General features: G+C 41.2%; 1 protein-coding gene across 5 annotated transcripts in view; it reads left to right on the forward strand.

Moving 5' to 3' along the window:
• LOC144931507 (disintegrin and metalloproteinase domain-containing protein 12-like) overlaps window positions 1-12973 on the forward strand; it is a 162731-nt gene that overhangs the window by 146531 nt on the left and 3227 nt on the right. For 2 of the 5 annotated variants that reach the window (XM_078855435.1, XM_078855437.1), the window contains 5 exons: window positions 3576-3684; window positions 4362-4509; window positions 4896-5013; window positions 6333-6569; window positions 7468-7625. In XM_078855435.1, coding sequence (XP_078711561.1) covers window positions 3576-3684; window positions 4362-4509; window positions 4896-5013; window positions 6333-6569; window positions 7468-7625 — 770 coding nt within the window. Of the gene's footprint in view, window positions 1-37; window positions 70-3575; window positions 3685-4361; window positions 4510-4895; window positions 5014-6332; window positions 6570-7467; window positions 7626-10406; window positions 11502-12973 lie in introns of those variants that run through there. The other 3 variants (XM_078855436.1, XR_013636574.1, XM_078855439.1) reach the window with 3 other exon arrangements.

The raw sequence follows: 12973 nt of genomic DNA on the forward strand, positions 1-12973 counted from the left end.
AATTCTTCCAATGAGTTTTGTCTTTCTTTTTGAATAGAAGAATGGTTGAAGCATCATTCCACAATTGAGGTATTTCGTTTCTGTGTAAACTTTATATTTTTTTCATTGTCTGATTATGTTGATCCAACATATTCCATCTAGTTAGGCGACGTTTCCTGTAGTTAATACAGTGGAGGGCATGGGTGAACACTCCAGGTGAGAGACAGCTGGAATTATACTCCTCACCCGAGAAATTATTGGTCTGCTGGGGTCTATTATTTTGTTGCATAGTTTTATGATTCTGTCTCTATCATGCGCTATGGTTCCATCTCGCTCTGCACAGGCTATACGTGGCGGTTGGCTATGGCTAGCAGGGCTTAGCCCTCCAAAACCTAGTGACGCAGCTTGCATTATTTGAACATCCTCGATAGAATGAAACCTATTACAGCCGGACTCAGTGAGAGAGCACGTGGTAGACTAATGCGATTAGTGTTCGGAGATGAACATGCAAATTGTAGACACTCTACTGACTCACTCAAGAAAAGTAATTGGGCTGGCACGGAACCTGTCGTGAGGAGGTATGACAGCAGATGGTCGCGACTAATTATGGAATGGCTTCAAAGGTTGACCGCCACGGAGATGGAGTTCTGAGATCAGCTCATGTCATGGGAACGAGATGGATCGCCGAATCGTACGAGTGTAAATAATGCAGAGTGAGGAGGCATTCGTTCAACGGTGGATAGGGCATGGCTGAAATTATGGTAATGCGTTGTGTATTATTTTATGTCAATGTGTGTCATTGCATTCCTGTATCATTTAAGCGTCTTCTTAAATTACATAGCTTTGCCGTTAGCTTTCAATCACATTATTCTGAGAAATAATGGTGCTGTCCTTACAGTTGAACATATTGAACAATTACTATTCTACTCAGAACTTTGTTAAGGACTGAGCATATATTTCGCACGTGTTCCCTGTTAGAAAACACATTTATAAAGTGTAGTAACCCAAAATTACTCGTGTGAACATTGAAAGCAATGTTTACCGTAATAGTTTATGGAGACAACATTCGGTTTTGTTTCTGTAAGAGGGGATGCTGCCACAGTGTAATGAATATCGCACTGGGCTCTCGATGCAGAGATTAGCCATTTGATCTCCTGCCGTGCCAGTTGAAACAACGCTGCAAGGTTCTTGAATCTTCCCCTAGCAGCATGAATATGTACACCACAGTGAGTTGATTGGCAGGTCGCAAGTGGGTGGTGTTAAAGAGTGGGTAGCTCCCACCTCGTCCAAGACGCCTGGATGGTATTGAAGAGTAAGGGCCTAATATCCTTGAGATTCACACTAGATGTCCCTCTAGTGGAGGCCCTTTTGCCAGCAGCTGCAGGAACAGGTAATTTCAAGGGGCTCCCTCCTATAAGGTTTACCCATCAGGGTGGTGAGACGTCCTGGACTTTAAAAACAAAATCACACCACAATCAATGCGAATGGGGTTGCAATTATTCTTATTTGTTTCTCCAGGTACAATGTCTGGGGAGATAATGTAATGCAATCAGAGAGAGCATCCTGTGGCTTATTTGTTTTGAAGTGACAACATTTCAAGTTTGGGCAGCTGGTTAATGAACTCGCCAACCAGTCCAGTACAGTCCAGTGTGCTCAAACGTGGTGGTTAGATTCCCACAGTTGACTGTTAATGTCTGTTGGGCATTGCTCAGCATACAACTAAGCATGGATTGATCTATGTTTCATCTAATGATTCACTTACTCATGATATATGCACTGAATTGTGTGTGTAAGTTATATTATGTATACTGTGTACACATTGTATGCATGATATGCCAATGTTACATTCCGGCTAACAGGGTGAGCAAAGCTGAATAAATAAGAGGGTGGGTGGGAAATGAGAAGTACAAATAACATGGCAAAAAAAATATTCTTCAATCAAATCACGCTGCAACCTTCAATCATGCCATCGCTTTGAAACTCTGTGGGGCTGAATCATTATGGTTCACGCCTAGCCATTACCAAGGCACACCTCCTGCTGAAGAATGGATATTTTAAAACATGCATTCTCAGAGGTAAAAATTACTAAATTGGCACCACTGAGATCCTGTGTTGAAATCTGGGCAGCCCCACCCATGGTTGAAACAAGTTTCACAAGTGCAATGAGGAGAGAGAGTCTCAGCAAAAAAAACATTTGGTGTTTCATTTATCTGGGTATATTCAAGTATTAGAAGAATACAAATGCGTACACATATGTGTTTGTGATGGAACAAAAAACATCTTATGTGTGGGAATGTTTTTGGGGAGAAATCTTGTGACATTCTTCGACACGCAGGGCTCACTTCTCTGGAAATTTTCGAATGGATTCGTCCTCTCATGATTTGACACCAAAAGATAATTAAAATAAATTAGGTGGTATTTTTTTAACCCATGGTGAAGTAATGTTTCAAAAGGGTACGCCATTTTATAGTTGCCTCAGAATAAATCCTTGAGTTCAGATCTCCTCCACATGACTTTTTTTTTACGATAATAATATCAATGAGTTTTGTTTTTTTATAAAAGTCCTGCATGGGATAGTTGGCCAATTCCATTGGTTGGTGTGAGTGTTTCTTAATAATGAGTGGCACATCTGGGAGCAAACTGGAGTACCAGCACAAATCCCACACATTCGAGGGAAGAACATTCAAAGCCCCACAGTCAGCAATCAATCCCCTTGCTGCATTGACATCTCCTGGCCAGCTTGCAGCTCAGCGGGATTGGGAGTTCAACACATCTATGTAATCCACCAACCCTTGCCTTCATAGTGAACACACATTCTTTCGTGACAGTGGCGTGCAAGCACAATTAATACAACAAAAAACTCAAAACATTTAATATATAACAGTTGACATTTTGGGCAGTAGCCCTGATTATTTTGTGCCGTGTAGAAGAGCCATTACCCAAAACGTTTCCTCTTATACAATGCACACGGCATTGTTATTGACCAGCGTATTGAGTTATGTTTGCCTTGAGAGTGCTGAATCACAAACTTGACCCCCTAATTAATGCCACCATGTAACTCAAACCTGGTTATCTCTTGTCACAAATACACAATCTACGTGGTTGTTTACTTGGTTAGGTTAAGGTCTGCAAATGTTTGGTAGCTTGCAACGGTAAAAAAAAACATTGATGAGATTTGGTCTCTCTGTAAATCTATGTTGTTATTTTTGGCCTGAGCTTTGGAGTCTTTTGTGCACAAATGCCACTTAAGCCTAACAAAGGGTGCATTGGCTTGTGGTCATAAGGTCAGCCTCAGAGAAGCCCTTTGTGTATTTGTGTTGAGGCCACCAAAAATCATAAATGTGTCCAGAATCCAAAAGCAAATTCAGATCCCATAATTGTCATGTACCATGTGTAGTATATCTGCTTCATCTCGTATAATAAAACTCATGGAATCGTCCACGAGACATTAAAAGTAGCTATTTCTCTACTCGTGGTAAAAAAGCGAAATCTATAATGCTTGTGCAGGTGTAGCTGTGCAGTGAATAGTAATGAATTCATGTTGGGTGTTGGGGGCTTTGCCCTTTTACTCTCTCCGTGTGTTTCCGGACTCGTAGGTTTGTAATAGCAACCGGAACTGTCACTGTGATGGGCAGTGGGCACCTCCTGCATGCGAGCAGCCTGGTCACGGTGGAAGCATCGACAGTGGACCCATCCGACCCTCTCGTACGTTGATTTTTTTTTTTACTGCCAGAACACATTCTTAATTCTATTCCATTTATTCAAACCACGTACAAATATATCCCTCACCGGTAACACATCATGAAGGGCTATTCAGCCCACCTGGCAAGTCGATTGATGTAAGAATGAAAATGAAGGGGAAAATGTTATTTATACCCTTATCTGTTCTGTGGGTGTGATCTGTGTGTAAAATATACGAGCATAATATTCTAAGCCTGCGTCATTGAAAAGTTGTATAATCGGCCAGGTGGTTCCAGCGGCAGAGCGAGCGGCTTCCAATCAGGGAGGATGCAAGTTCAAATCCTGGATGGGGGTTGACTTACCCATCATCTCTCCCGGGTCAAAATGTTCAGTACTACATTGTTGGGAATTCAATAGTAGTTGTCCTGTGGATAGACTTGCCCCTGCAATATGAATGTGGAAATTTCACCACTGACTCAGGGCTGTAAACAGGAGGTGAGTACTGTCAATGTTCATTTTAGAGAAAAAATAACATTTTGACAATGAATGTGTCTCAAAAAACAGTGCAGAATGCATGTTTATGTGATTGTGCACATGGGCTGTGGGTGTGCGAGACAGACAGAGAGAGAGAGCTCAGTGTGACGGTGTACATTGAGTGGCTTGTGTTCAGAAGTAATTGACTGTTCAATATGTTTGTCCAGGCGAATGTGAGCTGATGGTGGCTCTCATGGTCACCTTCTTTCTCATCTTGCCCTCCCTGGGGCTCGCCATGTACATCTGTTACCGCAAACGGACCACGTTATGGCAGCAGTACCAAACCCGCAAAGAGCACTTCTTTCATATGTGCAGGTCAGCGCACCACTTGCACACTGCTCATCAATACATATTTCCTTAAACCCCTTTGTAGCCTGTGTTTTACTGGCTTATTTTTTTTTTAAGTGAAGTGTTCTCTAATATTTTGAGACATGAACACGGTGCCCTGTTCTTGATTCATCCTTTGAAGATGTATGCCACAAATTGATGCATTGAATGGTAAAACCCAGCCCCAAGGCAACTGGAGTGAAAAATAATAATCTAAGAAACATTTTCTAACGCATGCATACATACGTAGAAAAATAACATTTCGTGCCAAGTACAAAAAAATCTGCGCGCCAGACCGCGCTACGTTTATGGATGCTAAATTGGTCGAAAAGTTAATGAAGGGGACAATACATCAACTGCTGTGATTGTTTCAGGGAGGGGAGAGGTCGTTCTGGCAAGGATGGAGGGCAAACCAATCCCGGCTATGACAACCAGGTGGCTGCAAGCAAACGAACACACATGGTGACCGTTCACCATGAGGACATTCAGATGGTATGCGCCGCTTCCCCGAATCCAATTGTTGCCGTTGCTAAACATTTTTGTTTACTCATTGAATGCGTTAAAATTTGAGTTTGCCATTTTAGTCCGTGTTTTCTTTTTACACGTGGAACTTTACAGCTTCACAGTTGTTTTCAAAACTAAATTATGTTTGATGCAATTATTAAGATACAACATCACAGATATATAAATGAATATAACGAAACAAATATTTGAAACATCTTTAAATTTCGATTTAAAGCTTTCATGACTGCAGGGATTCATCTTCTTGGTTATTTCGGTAAAGTCACCTTTGCATACACGTCTCATGACATTATGGGACCTAAATAGCTCGAATGTGCCCGATCTCATCGGATCTCTGAAGCTAAACAAGGTTGAACCTGGGATGGTGCTTGTATGGGTGACCACTATGCACGGCTAGGTTGTTGACAGGACTGTGAGGCTGCATAATCCATTGTTGCATTGTAGAGTACTTCTATGCTTCCATATTTATGATCCACGTCCTTCACCAACCCCCGCTGACCAGGGTGATGAAGTATGGTCATATAATGCCCACAACCCATACGGCAAGAGGATACCCCCCAGCAGAGGATTGACAGAAGGGCTGTACATGATTTATAGCAGCGACTCCTGAAATATAATACTGTACATAAGTCTGTGTGCTTTTAATATCTATGAGAAAAATCGTATGAAAATCATAAATATATGTATGAAGGTTATTGTACATGCAATCTAAATTTACAGTTCAAAATTATGGGAGTGCATTCGCAGTCTAAAGAAATCCCCAAATCCTTTTAATGAAATATTTAATGTTGCATAGCAAACTGGCAAATTAAAATGAATTGGAAAACATCGGGATGCTGCCCGTAATGTTATGGTTATCACACTCGACTTGCAATACAAAGGTGGCCAGATCATTTTCCTCCCTCTACCCCCCCAGCAGTAAAAATGTAAATAATCACAGTCAGTCGGTAGGTGGCATGTGGTGGGATAAAGTGTGGGTAATCCCACCTCTTCCAAGGTGACTGGCCAGCATGGAAAAAAATAGGTTAAGATGCCCTCTCGTGGAGCTGTCTCGTGCTCCCTATAGTCAAGGCCCTTGTGCTAGCAGTGGCATTCACAAGCAATTGCAGAGATGCACCTTTACCTTTAAACGGAAAACAAAAATTCAGTCTGGTCAAATAAATCAACCCCCCCCCCAAACCTACCAAATTAAACAGAACAATTTATGATACTACTTTGACAAACGCAATACCTTCATTAACTGTGGTCTCTGCGTCACCCGTTTACTGTGTATATTCACAAACCTACAGCTTGAGAACAATCCCAGAACGTGTCCGCCGGCTTTAAGGGGGCCTTTGCCCTTGAGCGGGCAGGCCAGAAAGCAAGCGTCGAACGCTCCTCCAAGGCCACAGGGTCCGGGAGGGCCTCCTCGGCCCTGCGTACCTCTCGCCAAGACGGGTAACCATCATCAGGCAGTTGCGTCTCCTGCAGTGCCGAGGCCACCAGCAAAGCCACTGCCATCTGGGCCTCAGACCAGACTGGTGGAGGTGAGATTAATTCTTGTGCGATATTTTTTTTTGGTTTACAAAACTTCATCTGTAAAATTAAAACACACATCAGGTCGGGTTGTCACACATGGTAGTGTAGTTTTTATTCACGGTACAACAAGAGTATGCATCCGATGATAATGGCACCAGAAAATATGAACATGTATCGCTTGGAATTGGATCCCCTTTGCAAAGAGACTGTGTCATAAGGATTGGCCTTTCTAAAACAAAAATTCCCATAGCAACAAATGTGTTTTATTTGAGCAACCTCAACTTGTATTTTCACTCTGCACATTACAGTGGAATGAAGATAATAGCATAATGACTTTCTTTTGTGTACCGTTGGTTGCCATGCTGTGAGAGTGCGATATGACAAGGGAGGCTCACAAAAAAATTATAAAAAGGTCTTTTTAGGGTTATCTTTTCCATTTCTAATTCTCCCCAAGCCAATAGAAATAACATCCCTCATTGTATCGCTTAGCAGCATGATTAAATGCTGCCGTAGTGTCATGGTTTTGAACACTGGACTTGAAATACCAAAGTCTCTGGATATAACTGCTGGTGTGGCAAATTATATAATGGTGCAAGTTTCTTTCATCTCCCTTGCCTCTGTCCACCCATCAGTATAGAGCGGGTCACCAGTCTGTCGATTGATCGGTCACGTGTGGTGGGGAAGTGTGGATACTCCCCCACACCTTCTAAGATGTTTGGCCAGTGTGGAAGTGTTAGTCCAAATAATCCTTTATAGGGGCTCTCTAGAGCTTCCTGTAGCGGAGGTCCTTCCACCAGCAGTGGCATCAGCAAGAGAATTCAGTTTCGCAACTTTATCTATGCAGCATGACATTAGTCTTGCGGATGAAATCTCACCCTTGATTTCTCCTTCCTATCTCTCTTGCAGGTCACGCAAAGCTCACCCAAGCCACTGCCTCCAAGGAAACCTCTGCCAGTACACCCATGCCGGTCCCCCGTGCCCACAGCCCAGGCCAAGAACCTGAGTCCCAACATGGCTGCGCTGGCTGCTCGCTTTTCACCAGCGGCGGAGGCTCGGCCCGTCAGGTTTGCTTGAAGCTGATGCAGCTGACATCGGTTAAATGCTGTGTTGATCTTCTTGGTTCTTTCGGTAAAGTCACGTAGAATGGAAATAAAAAAATAAAAAAATAAAAACATAATAAAATAATATAATATTTTATAATATTTTATTTTATTATATTATTTTATTATGTTTTTTTTATTTCCATTCTACGTGACTTTACCGAAAGAACCAAGAAGATGAATCCTTGCAGTCACGAAAGCTTTAAATCGAAATGCTGTGTTGATGTCATAAATATTCACCGACAAAATGTTTTCGATGAGTATGAGCGGACAAACAGTTAACAAGCGTGTCGATGACTACGACTGCGGCTCGCCCGAGGCCAAAGGTGTGACTGACTGTGACCAGATGAATTAACGAGTCTGCACAAAAATGCAGGCGAAGATAATTTATACTCTTTGGATCTTTCGGTAAAGTCACGTAGTTAGAAGCTAAAATAAAATTAAACAAATCACGACGTTTCGATCGCAACACAAGCGGTCGCCATCAGGCACTTGTGTTGCGATCGAAACGTCGTGATTTGTTTTCTTTTATTTCTAACTACGTGACTTTACCGAAAGAAGCAAAGAGTATGGATTCCTGCAGTCACGAAAGGTTCAAATCAAGATTTAAGATAATTTCGTCACAGCATTGGAGACAGCAGCGCACCCAGGAAGCCCATCATTGGTTATTAGCCATCTGTCAAAATGTACTGAATTCACTGATTGGCTGACCTGATATTGGGGGGGATGGGGGGGTCAGGGGGAGGTGGAGAAAATGTGTGTTCCCAAAAGAACATTTAATAACTGGAAGTGGATGACATTTTTGACCAAATTTAATTTAATCCACTGATTATGTCTTGGCTAGAATTCCAAAGGTTGCCATACACTCGACGAATACTTTGACTCAATCTCGACTAATTAACACTGGTTAAATGTGAAGCAGACAGGTAGCCGGGTAGTTGTATTGCTTATGCCTGACCAAATCACCCTGAATCCGCTGAAACTTGTCTGACCTCGAAAGCTGAGAAGCACTGAGCCCGGTTCGCACTTAGACGGTTGTTTGCTTGGTGTTTTGGTTTTGTCGAGATGGGGCTGCAGTTTTTGATGTGGCCAGGTGATGGCACTACAGCAATTGGATAATGTATTTATAAATCAATTGTATCATTGATGTATATTCTATGGTCTATGGTTCTTTCGGTAAAGCCACGTAGATCGAAAAATAAAAGAATAAAAATGAAAATAAAGTGGAAAAAAATATCACGACGTTTCGATCGCAACACAAGCGGTCGTCATCAGGAACAGGGAGGTTAGCCTCTGAAGGCAAGCTGTTTATAAAGGTTTAGAGATGGGCAGGGCAGCTAACGTTAATGTAGGAGAAAGCCCCGACACCGCCTGTAGGTCTACACCAATCAAAGATCTTATATTTAGTATTCCATCTGCGGATAAAATAAATCTGTGCGGAGCTTTGAGTGTTATGCGTTAGTATGCCTGGGAGCTTCGGTTTCCACAAGGCAAACACATATTAATGGTATTAGTGAAACATCCTAATGCATAACCTCCAGTGTGAGGCTTTTCTGGTAAAGTAATTTGCATTGTCTTTATTAAGAGTGCTAATCCTGCAGCATGGATGACTTCCTTTTAAGTCCTGAGCCATTTTAAGTCCTGAACATGGTTTTGCCAGGAGATGATTGCACAGCACTCCAATGTGATTTTAAAAAAATGGTACATATTTCCAGTATATATATATTTGTCCCACCAATTATATAATGTTTATATTAATTATCTTCGGTGGCAGTAATCCACAAAACAATTCAACACATTTGTCAAGAAAAAACATAATCAACGACGTTTTGGGCAATGGACCCGTTTCATAGCATTATTAATGCTTAAAATATACTTGGGTGCCCAATATCTTGCATAGCAGCTGATGCAGTACTAAATGGTTTTGGCCAACGGTCTGTGTTTTAAGTTGTTTATGCTTGATTACTTGTTATATATTGAATGAGGAAATGTAATGAGAGTTGGCCTGTAGTTTTCTAAATTGTGCTCTTTATACAATGCCATGGCTGATTTTAAATATACCGCTCCCATTGGATATTGCCTTTTAAGAATGTGTTGCATTATAATTTTCCTATATTCCTCGCCTTAATTACTATAATTATCCCTATTCTTTAAGTATACCCCTCGTGTAAAATTGCAGTAATATCAACACACCTAATAACATTATGTTTAAATATTTAATCATGTTAAAATACACATAACACAATAGTCAAGGTCCTAAAATAATTTCATCAATTAAACCGTCTCACCGTTTGACCATTGTCTGAACTCTGCACAAGTGAACATTGCCAAACTATTGTTGTCAAAAACACAAATGCTGGCAAAGCCTAAGTGTGCTTTCGATTAAGTGTGCTTTCGCTAAGTTGTCCCCACCTGAAGAAGGATGCTTGTGTTGCACCCGAAACGTCGTGATTTAATTTATTTTAATTTTTTACCTACGTGACTTTACCGAAAAAAACAAAGAGTATGAATCCTTGCAGTCACGAAAACTTCAAATCTAGGATTGCAAACCACTCGCTCTGCGGCTGAGCCACCTGGAACAAAACATCAGGCATTACACCAAATATCGTGCAGGACGACAACCTGATAACACATCACAGAGCCAGCACAGCACAAACCGTGCAAACCTACATATTAACGGCTATTTTTAGGGCATAGTATTTCCATTTAGCGAGGGTTTTGATTCCTGTGTTCTCGTTTTTTCAGGCCGGCTCCAGGAAAACCCGACAAGGCCAAGTCTCCGAAACCCAATGTGCCACCTTACTTGCTCCGTAAATAGCAAGAATCCACAGTCCGGCAGTAAAACAGATCCAATACGATTTGCACTATTTAAAAAGTTCCACAAGGACTTGTGAATATGAACATTTTCTGTTTTGATTTGTTTTTATATATATACGGTTTCTCGCATTCTAATCATTGAGATCCTGTGAATGACGTCATACGGTAATGGTGACCGTGCACTTCGGAAGTGCCAAGTTATGGCACTCATCAACATGTCTACTTCAACGCATTGTCAACGGAGTGCTACGATGTTTTTTTATTTGATTAATTTCCTGATATTTTGTATTATGTTGGGTTTTTTTTTTACTCAGGTACTATGATATATCGCATATACAGTACACTTTTTATTTACAAGATTGCACAATAATACTATCTTTAATAGACATTCATTTTTTTTTTCAAGAATGTCTTGCATTTGCTTTTGTTTAAGCTGCAGTGAATTTTGTTTTTATATTATTTCATATTTTTTAAGAAAAAATAATAATGGCCCTAATTAATGTGTTGGTAAAATTGCTTGCACCCTTGTGTTTCCTTAATGGTAAAATCTAATGGCACCGTAAGCAGTTGTACACATTAAATTGTTGTTCTATGGTGTCACGGGTAGGTTCAATTACATCCTGCAATTACTGTATATCATGTGCACCAAGTAAAAAAAAATATCCAATTTAGTGGTATATATATTTTTATTTGGTAAGGGTGAAATTGTACATTTACAATAATTTTAATACAATTGTACATTATGTGCATTTATACATACTCTTTTTAGTGGTGCCCCCATACTGCTGCAGCGATAGGAAACTGTAATAATTACCACTGCACATTTTTAAACCGACTTAATCGTTTACTCAACGTTGTTTCTTTTTTTTTTAATACACACAACTGTCAGTTTTACAATTTTGATTTGATTTGATTATTTGATTAACATTGCAGTCTTGTCATTTATTCACAGCCTGCACTAAATATTTTATGAGAACTGGGAGGCTGTATTTTAAATTAAAAATGTAAACCAAAGTGTCCTGATATGATTGTTTGAATCGTTGAATCTGAACATCAAAAATAAAGTAGATAGTGTCTTTTAATACAATGCAAATCTTCTGACTGCTTATAAGAATGTGCCTTGAAGTTAAACTGCTGCATATTGATCAGTTCACTGAGTATGGAACAATAACAACAATGGTGCTGGCGAACAGTGGAACAATGCAGATACACAGAATAAGGGGCCGTCCATAAATGACGTCACGCGATTTGGGACGATTTTTGACCCCCCCCCTCGTCACTCGGCGTCACAAAAAGTCAGACCCCCCTCAAATATGACGTCACAAAGCTCTGCCCCTCCCCCAGAAAGCATTTCTATTTTGAAAATAAAACATTCTTCAAATCGCTTTAAACTATTGCCATTGTAGTGCGTATTTAACGTGGCGCTGCACTCTGATGTTGTACGAGTGGTGTTATAACAATTAGCGTTGTTATAACAATTATATCTTTATTTAAAGTTGAGCATTTTGATGTGACGTCACATTTCTCAAACCCCCCCCCCCGTCATACATCGTCACAAAAATCTGACCCCCCCCCCTAGGTGCGTGACGTCATTTATGGACGGCCCCTAAACACGTCATTGGCGACCCAAATATCGCACCTCCTGGCTTTGGCAATCCTAGAAGATATTGGTGTAATCATCGACCGCGTCAGAATATCAACAGGCCTATGCGCAAATCTCCCCCATAAATTGAATATGCGAAGACAAGCCCCGGTGGTAGTGTGGTCATGCAGCCCAAACTATGGACCGCATAGTAAACCACTGCAGTCTGCACTCTAACAGAGGAGGGATGAGCAAAACTCCACCAACTCTATCCTGAAGCCATATTGTGGCTTCATTTAGCTCCTGAACATTTAGCGATTCGCTGGAATAGCAAAACATATAATAGCATTTAGATATCAACATTTTGCCTGCACGTCATTCATCATCATCATCATAAGCCATGATTAATCAGTTGCTGGATGAAGGCCTCCCTGAGCCGTATCTCACAATGTTATGCGTGCTATTGCGTTGGCAGCGGTACATATAATAGGAATAACAAAAACAAAATTTTGTCAATTAACACTGCCATTAAACAAGCAAAAAAACTAGTTTTTAAGGGCGGTGCAATTTGAGCGGAATCGGCACTAAATGTCCTCACACCAAATACTGTTTGTGGACGTTAAAAGCTGCGGTGGCAGCTCGCTTGACCCACGACGCGTTCCCAGCACACCTTGTGCTGGGAACGCGTTTCTCAAAACGCCCACGAGGTCACCGAGGCCACGAAGCGACCACAACTGAGCAATAAGGATGCCGTCACTATCGGCCAATGTAAATCTGCTTGGAGACGAAGTCCTCCCAATGCTGTAGCAATCCCGCAGAGTTCTTTCATTGCACAATTCTTATCCTGCGCACGAGCTGACCTCATCGGAGCATTTCTGCAGCAGTGGACATCTGTGAAAAATGAACTTCAAAG

This window comes from Lampetra fluviatilis, chromosome 4, assembly GCF_964198595.1.
Source record: "Lampetra fluviatilis chromosome 4, kcLamFluv1.1, whole genome shotgun sequence".
NCBI lineage: Eukaryota > Metazoa > Chordata > Hyperoartia > Petromyzontiformes > Petromyzontidae > Lampetra > Lampetra fluviatilis.